Here is a 10851-nt window from a genome sequence, read left to right as displayed (position 1 = left end):
GAAACCTGAATCGTCCGGGGATCGTCCAAAGTGACCAGAAACCGGCCCGAAGGGCAAAGACGTCTGCTCCGTTCGCGGCCGGGTCTCGCTGGATCATAGGAAAGCCTCGCAGGCGGGGAAGCTGCGACCCCGCTGCGACTGGGCGCAGAAGCTGCCGAAGGACGAGGTGAACGGAGGCGATTCGCGGAGGCGAAAGCCGTCCGGCTGGCCTTAGGCATCGCCGAAGGGGCAAAGCGGCCAGTCCTCTGGCTCTCTACTGACTCGTGGATGGTGGCCGACACTCCGGGGGGGGCGGTGGAAGGGGTGGAAGCGGAGCAGCTGGCGGCATGGGGGTAAAAACCCGTCTGGGCTGCTGAATTGTGGCAAGATGTTAGTGTTAAGGGATATGGTGTAAGGGAGAACTTCGTAGAGTGGAGATGATGGTTGGACTCGAGGATCCCAAGGGTCTTTTCCAACCTATGTGATTCTATAAAAAAAACCCAAAAATAAGATCTTCTATTCTAAGATATTGCTGATCGTCTTGGAAAAACTAGCCGTGGAAGTACGTCCCGTAGGTGCCCACGTACCCACAAGTCGAGCCGCTGAGGAGCGTCGCAACAACCAGCCAAGTGGATAAGGCTGCTAAGATTTTCCGGACGGATTTGGAGCGGGAACATAAAGGTGAACCTTTTTGAGCCGGGTGGGCCCATGACACTTCAGGTCATTGAGGATGGGAGGCGACGGGGATAAACGGGCCCGTGACCGAGGGGTGGATTTAACCACGGAGGCTATTGCGCGGGTTATCCGTGAACCGCGAAACGTGCGCCGAAATCAAGCAAGCTAAACTGGTTAAAACCTTTGCGGCGTGGGGGACGATGGGTAAAATAGAAGTACAGGGAGGAGGTTGGCAAATGGACTCCACCACACTCCCCCGAACTCGCCAGGGGAAGCGTTACGTGCTTACTGTGGTGGAAGGAAGCACCGGGCGGTAGGAAACCAACGCCGTGTGCCCTGCGCCACTGCCCGGAATACCGTCCCGGGCCTTGAAAGCCAAGTCTTGCGGCGAGGTGATACTCCAGAAAGAATTGAGTCAGACAACGGGACTCATTTCAAAAATAATCTTAGAAGCGCTTGGGCAAAAGAAGGTGGCACCGAGCGGGTACGTCACATCCCTCGTCACGCCACCAGCTCCCGGGAAAGTTGAGCGCTACGATGGGTTGTTAAAAACCACCCTGAAGGCAATGGGTGTTGGATCCTTTAAGGATCGGGACAAGCCTTTAGCACAAGCCACCTGGTTAGTTAACAGCAGGGGATCCATCGAGCCAGGCGGTCCTGCTCAATCCGACCTTTTACATTAAATAGAAGGGGGAAAAAGTCCCCCTGGTGCACGAAAGGAATATGCTGGGGAAAACCGTTTGGCTTTTTCCTGCCTCAGGCAAAGGCAAACCCATTCGTGGGACTGGTTTTTGCTCAAGGACTTGGCGGCACTTGGTGGGTGACGCTGGAGAATGGAGAAACTCAACGTTTACCCCCAAGGAAATCTGACCCTGGGTGAGAAGACTTAATTCCGACCTGTGTGATATTTATTGTTACGGGGTACTCACGGTGCCCTATAAGTGTTTTTCGGGATAACGCAGGGGTGACGAAACCTGAACCAGCTTCACCAAGTGACGCCCAGCGCAACTCTTTGAGATGGACGCGCCGCCCGCGGGCACGGACCACGCTGCGTTTCATTCAGCCCTGAGAACTTCAGTCATCTTTCCTACCCTGAGATCCCGCTGTGAGAGATGAAACTCTACAGTTATGAGCTAAATATATAAATAAATATACGTGGTGTGCGGATGGATTTGATAGATAAAGCGTTAGTGATCTGAGCGTGACGCAAATGGTACGGAATGTCCCGCTTTGAGGTAAAGCGGAACCAACGTTCTGTTCAGTCGTTTCAGTCATTTTTAGTTCCTTAGCTCGGCCTCTTCTAACTCTCCAACATGAATACCACGTCGTGTCGAAAGCGGTTCGTTCAGGGCCATAAGGCCGTTTGCACCGAAGAATGGTGCGCAGAGAGGCTCTGGCTTATACTTATTGTTATTAACGACCAAGGTCGGCTCATTTGGTTATTCGCCCCGTTGGAGGGTCGGAAGGGGGGAAGCACAGAGGGGTCCCGCCCGCGGGGAGGAGGGAACGGGACAGATGACCCCAAATTGACCAGCTGGGGTATTCCATCCCATCTGCATCACGCTCAGTATAAAAGCCGAGGGATCAAAAGGGTCAACTCTCTCCCTTCAGTGGTCGACGTCCGAGGAAGACCCTGTCTGTTCCTCCGCTTTCGGTCCCGATCTGTGCGTTCCTGACTCCAGATCCGGAATCCTGCTCCTGTCCGTCGCTGACTCCAGTCTGGGACTTTCCCTGGGCCTGCTGGTGACTCGACAGCCATCCTGGGAGCTGGATGCGGTTTTGTACGTGTGGCATCCTTTTTTTGTAAATTATTTTTTTATTACCATTTGTTATTCTGTTACTTATTAATATTTGCATTTGAGTAGTTTAGTTCTTTTTTCTAAGTGCGTAAATCTCCCCATCTCTTCCTCTCCTCTCTTTGGAGAGCGAGGGGGAGGACGGCCACCTCTCATTCTGACTGGCCAATCCGGCCAAAAACCACGACAACCGTTTATCTGATGTTTGGCTCTGCCTTTTCCCACCGGAGCATCTGTCCCTCCTCCCCCAGACAACTGGCAGCGAGACGTCCAAGCCCTGATTCGGCCCCCGACTGCCTCGCCAAGGCCCTCGAAACTCCATCAGAATATCGGCTGTTATTTCTCTGCCCTTTTCCCTACCCGGAAAATTTAACCTTTTCTTTTAAATCCCTGAGCGGAGAGGAGAAGATCCACCTCCCAGCCTGAAGGGGAAGAGCCCCGTGATCGCAAAGCCATGCAAACGTATGCAAATAGCACAAGGGGTCTGCCGACCCTGGAAGTGTCCCCAGGAGGTGTCCACCTCCTCTGCTTTCCCTGGCGACGGAATTCAATTCTCTGAATTTCAGACCCAGCCTTAGGACCTGCTCGTCGCCACTGGAGTTTTCCAGCGTCTCCGCTAGGGAGTTCCGCAAAAGGTAAAGCGAATTTCAAAACGCGATTTGCCTCGAGGGGCTGGGAAGTTTGGTCACGGGGTGCACGCGAGCTTTGGTGTCGCAGGGAAAGGACGTCTCCAGAGACGAGGGGCAGAGACATGGACGGTGGGATTGAGCGCGCCCTCAGCAAGTTTGCCGACGACACCGAGCTGTGTGTGGGGCGGCGGACACGCTGGAGGGAAGGGATGCCATCCAGAGGGACCTGGACAGGCCGGAGAGGTGGGACCCCGCCAACCTCATGAAGTTCAACAAGACCAAGTGCAAGGTCCTGCACCTGGGTTGGGGCAATCCCAAGCACCGATAGAGGCTGGGTGGCGACTGGCTGGAGAGCAGCCCTGAAGAGAAGGACTTGGGGGTGCCGGTGGACGGGAGGCTCCACGTGAGCCGTCAGCGTGCGCTAGCAGCCCAGAAAGCCCATCGTATCCTGGGCTGCATCGGGAGAAACGTGGCCAGCAGGTCGAGGGAGGTGATTCTCCCTCTCTGCTCCGCTCTCGTGAGACCCCACCTGGAGCACCACGTCCAGTTCTGGAGCCCCTTCTACAAGAGAGACACAGACGTGCTGGAACGTGTCCAGAGAAGGGCCCCGAGGATGATCAGAGGGCTGGAGCACCTCTCCTGTGAGGACAGACTGAGAGAGTTGGGGTTGTTCACCCTGGAGAAAAGAAGGCTCTGAGGAGACCTTCTAGTGGCCTTCCAGGATCTTCAGGGGGCCGACAAGAAAGCCGGGGAGGGACTTTTTAGGATGTCGGGTCATGGTAGGACTGGAGGGAATGGATTAAAACTAGAGCTGGGTCGATTCAGACTGGACGTTGGGAAGAAGTTTTTCACCTTGAGGGTGGTGAGACAGTGGCCCAGGTTGCCCGGAGAGGTGGTGGAAGCCCCATCCCTGGAGGTGTCCAAGGCCAGGCTGGACGGGGCTCTGAGCAACCTGCTCTAGTGGGAGGTGTCCCTGCCCATGGCAGGGGGGTTGGAACTAGATGATCTTTAAGGTCCCTCCCAACCGTGACAATTCGACGATTCTATCTCGGTCCCTGCTCCGGTGGCCTTCCCGAGGGCAGAGGGCTGCGTGTCCGTCGCCGTCGGCCATGCCCGCCATCGCTCTCAGAGCCCCCCCTTCCTGCAGCGCTGCATGCGTTAGGAAGGGAGGAGGTGCGGTTTGCGATCCTCAAATCCATTTACAATGAAAAATAAAGACTCTCTGTCGAGAGCCGGAGCCACCGGCCCGCGCCTTGCTGTGGATTGTTCCGCGGGCAGAAGCGAAGAGAAAGCCAAAAACCCACCACTGTGTGCTATGCCGCGGCTATCCGCATGGACGTAAGGGATAAAGGTCTCTCTCCGAGTCATCTTTCACCCGCCGGGAAGCCCAGAAGAGCACTGGGACGCTCACACTTGCCCCATGAGAGGCCTCCAAGGCCCCGCTTCTCCAGGAGCCTCGCTGCCCGCACGTACGTTTTGGATAAACAGGGCCGCAAATAGGTTAAATCAAACCAAATCAAACCAAAAGAGACTTGTGTTGTGAAGGGCCTTTTTAAAGCCACCTTTAATTGCCTCAGACAAGCGGGGACTTTCAAAGCAGCAGAGGGGAGAGTTGCGCTCGTCCCCGAGGGGTTTCGAGTTCGCGACGTGCCGAAAGAGGAACAAACCAAGAGGGAACCCCTCCAAGACCTTCTCCGACCATCCCACTGGGATTAAGCCGCCGTGGAACCGTCCTCTGTCCCTTCGAACATGGAGCATGGGCCCGAGAGCGCGGGAACCAACGGCGAACCGTTGATGTTGACGCACGTGGTGTAGGGGACCAACGGGATTTGTTTGTGACAGTAACACCGTTAAGGGGCCGAGGCCGAGGAGGCCCCGGAGATGCTGGGAGGGCTGGAGCCCCTCTGCTGTGGGGCCGGGCTGAGCTGGGGGGGTTCAGCCTGGAGAAGAGAAGGCTCCGGGGAGACCTTGGAGCCCCTTCCAGTCCCTAAAGGGGCTCCGGGAAAGCCGGGGAGGGACTCTGGATCAGGGAGGGGAGCTGTGGGACGAGGAGGGATGGGTTTAAACTGAAAAAGGGGAGATTTTGGTTAGATATTAGAAGAAATTCTTGGCTGTGAGGGGGGTGAGCCCCTGGCCCAGGTTGCCCAGAGAAGCTGTGGCTGCCCCATCCCTGGAGGGGTTCAAGGCCAGGTTGGCCGGAGCTTGGAGCAACCTGGGCTGGTGGGAGGTGGCCCTGCCCAGGGCAGGGGGTGGCACTTTAAGGTCCCTTCCAACCCAAACCATTCCATGATTTCTATGAATCACCAAAGGAAAAAAATGAGAAGAAAAACTAGCGATAACCACTCCTGTAGCTGAAACTAGAGCCTGGCCAAAAATTCGCATTCCGGACGGTGAAACTCTTCCGCAGGGATTTCCAAAGGGCATTTTTTAAGTCTCTGCTTCGCAGACTGAAGATGATGGGACTGAGGAAGGGGGTGAAGACCGTGTAGGACACATCAAGGAGAGCACCTGCTGGGGCGGCGCGGGGCGACCTGCCTTGCAGGTAGATGACGGAAGCGCAGCCGTAATGGACCACCACGACGGCGACGTGGGAGGCGCAGGTGGAGAAGGTTTTGCGCCTCCCTTCCGCTGAGGGCATCCGGAGGATGCGGGCAAGGATGAAGGCGTAGGAGAGAAGGATGAGCAGAAAGCAACCCAACAAGGCAGCGGCGCAAAGGACGTTGACTACGGCGGCAACCACCTCGCCAGCAGCGCAAGCCAGCTGGAGCAGCGGGGGCACGTGGCAGAAGAAATGGTCAATCTGGTGGGACCGGCAGAAGGGTAACTGGAAGACGGCGCAAGTCACCAGCAGCCCCAGGAGGCCCCCGCCCAGCCACGAGGCGGCCACCAGCTGGATACAGACACGGGGGGTCACGAGGGTGTTGTAACGCAAGGGGTGGCAGATGGCCACGTACCGGTCGTAGCCCATCACGGTCAAGAGGAAAGAGTGCGTGAAGCCGAACGTGAAGGAGAAATGCGTTTGGGCAGCGCAGCCCAGGAAAGAAATGGCTCGGGTTCCCGGCACCAACCCAGCCAGCATCTTCGGGGTGATGGAGAAGGTGTAACAGAGCTCCGAGAAGGAGAGGGCGCCGAGGAAGAGATACATGGGCGTGTGCAGCCCCCGATCCGCCCTGATGACAACCATTATCACCATATTCCCAGCCAGGGTGACCACGTGCATGAGGAGAAACAGCACAAACAACGCCACCTGGAGCTCGGGGAAGTGGGAAAAGCCGGTCAAAACGAACCCTCTCGGGGTGGTTCGGTTGTCCCTCGGCATTTGCGCTTTGTCGGCGAAGAGCACGTTTTTAACCAGCAGCGCCTACCTCAGACCTAAATTCCTGCTTTGTCTCTGTCTCCCGCAAGAAATGACGTGGAAATGGCCGCGTACGCCCGAGATCTACCAGACCGTTTCTTTGCCCGGTGATATCTCAACGTACCTTCGGGGTTTCCGTCCTGGGGCAGACGAGAAGAACTCGGTAACGGCAGTAATTTACGTGAAACTCAGTCCCGTCCCACGCCGGCGCTCGACGGCCGAGCCGAGAATAGCCCGGAATCGCTGAGGTTGGAAAAGACCCCCCCTGAGACCATCGAGCCCGACCGTAAACCTCACCCTGCCAAGTCCGCCCCTAAACCGTGCCCCTAAGCGTCAGCCCCGCGCGTCTTCTAACGGCCTCCGTCTTTAGCCAAACCCCTGGTGCCTCTGTGGGGGTCGGTGCCGGGGCTTTGCAGGCGACGGATTTCCTCCAATCCATCTGGAAGAGCAAGAGGGGGGGGCTCTACGTGAGCGGAAGAGGAGCGTGGGGAGCCGCGGCCGGGTGCGAGGACGGATTTTGGGGGACGTTCCCCCTCTTCGGGCTGAATCTCCCTGCGGACGCCCCGCTCCCGCGTCGAGGGCGAAGCACCTTCTCCTCCTCCGCCGCTGGGTCGTGCTGCGTCCCCCCGCTCCCAGAGGCGCCGGCCGCCACTGGAAAGAAGAAAGGAGAAGAGCGGGAAGAGCGTCGGGTCCTCCCTCGGTGGGCTCGGGGGAGGCCGCCGCGAGAAGGCGCGGGTTCGCGGCTGCGGGCGCCGGACCTCCCTCAACCTCTCCACGCTCCCTTCGCTCTCACCCGGCATCTGCGCCCACCCGGAGCCGCTCAGGGGGCGGGGGGGGGCTCTCGCAGGGGGTAGACACCCTACAGCGGGATGAACTCGGATCCTTCAGCCCATCGGCAGGTCTGGGCAAGGGGTGGGAGCGACGCCAGGGCAGAGCGGCGCGGTCGGCGGTCCCACCGGAGCTGCGCCTCGAGGGGATGTCTCCCCCGACTCCGGACGGCCACCGTTTCTCTCCTTCCCGAGGGGAACGGGCGTCTCTTGCGGAGACTCGTCCGATCGCATCGGTCACTTACCTTCAGCGGGGACGGCGGCTCCTCACGCCGCCCCAGGGGTCCTCGTGCTCCGGGAGGTCCAGCTTGAAGGGCTGCCTCTAGGCAGGGGGTGGGAGAGGGGGGTGTTGGAAAGTAGAGAGACGCCGTTTGACGTCACGGTCCCGGGAACCGTAGGAATTCCCCGATGCTTTCCAAACCCCGGGGGGGGGTTCCTGCTGGCTGCTTTGGAGCCCCCCGGGCTGCGGGAGGAGAAGGCGCTCCCCGACCTTCAGCGGTTCTCCACCCAGCCGGGTGGCAAAGGACGAGGTGAGGACGGGGATGAGGAGCCCGCGCTCTTCCAGGAAGGACGGAAACGCCAAGCAACGGCCCGATCGGCCCCGGGATGATCCCTTCTGCCTTCTCCCCCCGCTGCGTGTACAGAGGGACTTAAATAGGTTTTTTTTGGGCACAGGGGCGGGTGGAGGCACTGGGTTGAGCGTCATCATCCGAAGTCAAGTGACACCTGGCTCGCACAGAGGTCCCTGACGGCAGCAGGGGCTGAAGATCTCGCGCTCCCTCGGTGCAGACGCCTGGGGACGTGTCGGGGCTCAGCCCCGGCGGGGGGAGGAGGAAACGCGGCTCCCTCCCGTCGTTTCTCCGGAGGCGACGCGTTCCCAGGTGGGGCCACGCCGACGGGAATCCTCCTGGTGCTTCTCCGGAGGCTGGCGATGAGGATGAAATCTCTGCTCGGGGGCTCCGGAGGTGACGCCGTTCCCCCCCCACCACCACCACCCCCCGGCCCCGGGAGGAGCACCGCGGCAGCTCCGGCAGCTCCAGGCCGCCCTCGGTTTTCTCGAAGATCTCAAGGGTTGAGACCTTTTAGCTCGAAAAAAAAAACCAAACCCAAATCCCTGGCTTTGCGCGAAGAAGGGAGGGGAAGGGCCGTTTCACGCGGCTCCCGGCGCGACGTCGCGTCTTCCCATGGGACAACCGGGCACCACGGGCCCAGCCGGGAGGTGCCACCTCCCACCCCTTCCCACCAGCCCAAGGCCTCGGGGCGGCAAGAGGAGCTCGCCGCCGGTCTGAGATGCTTTTTCGTGCCCTTCCTTCTAGAAGCGTTGGGCGAGGACTCATCTCTAACTCCAGAAGTCCTCTGGGGGAGGTATCTCGGCCGAGTTGGTCCCTCGGCTCTCCGGAGAGCTGGAAAAGCTCTGGGGCCCAGGCGGCCGGGCCACAAACCGTCTCTCCAAGATCTAGGTGGCCACTTGCGGGGTCTGAGACGCCCCAACCTACCCCTTGGTGACTACCCAGAGAGACGGGGCGACCAGCTCTAGAGCGGATCCGGTGCATGTAACCAGGATGGATGGAGCTCCAGGCCGGTGGCCTCATGGCAACCCTCTCCAGCGTCAGCCAGAGCTTCTGATGGAACGCTCTGGACCTGGATGTGGTTCTCCAGAGCTTCGGAAGGCGCGGGACAGGCCGAGAGCTTCTCAAAGCTCCCCGGGCTCCAGCTCCACCTCGGCATGTGGTTGTCGGAAGGTGCCTTCATCACCGCGGCTCCCGGTTTGCGGCCCCTTTGGGAGGGCCTTTGGGAGGATGCCCTTTGGTGGGCATCCAACCCCAAGCTGTCGTCCCCGTGTGGCTCCTTGGCTCAACAGGCCTCCAGCCCGGTGGCCGCCCGTCCCCCGGGCCCTGCACCTTCCCCACCGTTGTCCCATCGTCCACCCCAGGTGACTGCGCCTGCCCCCGGGGGGACAGAGAGGACAGTGACGGGGAGAGCAAGGACAACGATGGGGGACAACCAGGACAATGATGGGGGACAGCGAGGACAGTGATGGGGGACAGCGAGGACAATGAGGGGGGACAACCAGGACAATGATGGGGGACAGTGAAGACAATGACAGGGGACAGCAAGGACAATGACAGGGGACATCGAGGACAAGGATGGAGGAGAGTGAGGACAACGATGGGGACAACCAGGACAGTGACAGGGGACAGTGAGGACAATGATGGGGGACAGTGAGAACAATGACAGGGGACAGCGAGGACAATGAAGGGGGACAACCAGGACAGTGATGGGGGACAATCAGGACAGTCATGGGGACAGCGAGGACAACGATGGAGGAGAGCGAGGACAATGATGGGGGACAACCAGGACAGTCATGGGGGACAGCAAGGACAACGATGGGGGACAGTGAGAACAATGACGGGGACAGTGAGGACAACGATGTGGGACAGCGAAGACAACGATGGGGGACAGCGAAGACAATGACAGGGGACAGCAAGGACAATGACAGGGGACATCGAGGACGAGGATAGGGACAACCAGGACAGTGACAGGGGACAGTGAGGACAATGAAGGGGGACAACCAGGACAGTGATGGGGGACAACCAGGACAGTCATGGGGACAGTGAGGACAACGATGGGGGACAGTGAAGATAATGACAGGGGACAGCAAGGACAATGACAGGGGACATCGAGGACAAGGATGGAGGAGAGTGAGGACAACGATGGGGACAACCAGGACAGTGACAGGGGACAGCGAGGACAGTGACGGGTCCCGAGCCCCATCCCTGACCCTGACACACTCCCCCCCCCGGTGTCCCCTGACGTCCCCCCGGGTGAGTGTGTGTGTGTGTGTCCCCTCCCCCCTCCCGCCCCTCCCCCTCCCCCTCCCCCATCCATCCCCCCTCGCCCCCCGCGACCACGGAGCCGCCGGGGGTGCAAGGGCCTTGGCAGGGGTGTGCGAGGGGGTGTGCGAGGGGTGTGCGAGGGGTGTGCGAGGGGTGTGCGAGGGGGTGCACGAGGGGTGTGCGAGGGGTGTGCGAGGGGGTGTGCGAGGGGGTGCGTGAGGGGGTGCGCGAGGGGTGTGCGAGGGGTGTGCGAGGGGGTGCGTGAGGGGTGTGCGAGGGGTGTGCGAGGGGGTGTGCGAGGGGGTGCGTGAGGGGGTGCGTGAGGGGTGTGCGAGGGGTGTGCAAGGGGGTGCGTGAGGGGTGTGCAAGGGGGTGTGCGAGGCCCAGGAGAGCCATGCAAGGGGGTGTGCGAGGGGGTGCACGAGGGGTGTGTGAGGGGGTGCGTGAGGGGTGTGCGAGGGGGTGTGCGAGGGTTGTGCAAGGGGGTGTGCGAGGGGGTGTGCGAGGGGGTGTGCGAGGCCCAGGAAAGCCGTGCAAGGGGGTGTGCGAGGGGGTGCACGAGGGGTGTGCGAGGGGGTGTGCGAGGCCCAGGAAAGCCGTGCAAGGGGGTGTGCGAGGGGGTGCACGAGGGGTGTGCGTGGCCCGGGAGAGCCGTGCAAGGGGGTGCGTGAGGGGGTGCACGAGGGGTGTGCGAGGGGGTGTGCGAGGGGGTGTGCGAGGCCCGGGAGAGCCGTGCAAGGGGGTGCACGAGGG

The 10851-nt window shown here is 60.3% G+C and overlaps 1 protein-coding gene across 3 annotated transcripts; it reads right to left on the bottom strand.

Moving 5' to 3' along the window:
- Positions 1-4619: 4619 nt before the first annotated feature.
- LOC141737237 (olfactory receptor 10H2-like) lies at positions 4620-10033 on the bottom strand. 3 transcript variants are annotated; one of them, XM_074571898.1, is made up of 2 exons: positions 6732-10033; positions 4620-6574 (listed from the first exon to the last, which is right to left on the bottom strand). In XM_074571898.1, the coding sequence occupies exon 2, from the start codon at positions 6396-6398 to the stop codon at positions 5409-5411; it is 990 nt and encodes a 329-aa protein (XP_074427999.1). In that variant the 5' UTR covers positions 6399-6574; positions 6732-10033; the 3' UTR covers positions 4620-5408. The 3 variants fall into 3 exon arrangements, with proteins under 3 accessions (XP_074427999.1, XP_074427998.1, XP_074428000.1); XM_074571897.1 differs by having other exon boundaries at positions 4620-7085; positions 7507-10033; XM_074571899.1 differs by having other exon boundaries at positions 4625-6326; positions 6445-10033.
- Between the last annotated feature and the right edge of the window lie 818 nt (positions 10034-10851).

The sequence above is a fragment of the Larus michahellis genome, unplaced genomic scaffold (assembly GCF_964199755.1).
Source record: "Larus michahellis unplaced genomic scaffold, bLarMic1.1 SCAFFOLD_325, whole genome shotgun sequence".
Taxonomy (NCBI): domain Eukaryota; kingdom Metazoa; phylum Chordata; class Aves; order Charadriiformes; family Laridae; genus Larus; species Larus michahellis.
The sequence above is the reverse complement of the archived record's forward strand: the minus strand, read 5'-3'. Positions and strand labels throughout refer to the sequence as shown.

Coding starts and splice junctions, on each gene's coding strand:
- LOC141737237 (XM_074571898.1), bottom strand. CDS start 6,398: ATGCCGAGGGACAACCGAACCACCCCGAGAGGGTTCGTTTTGACCGGC.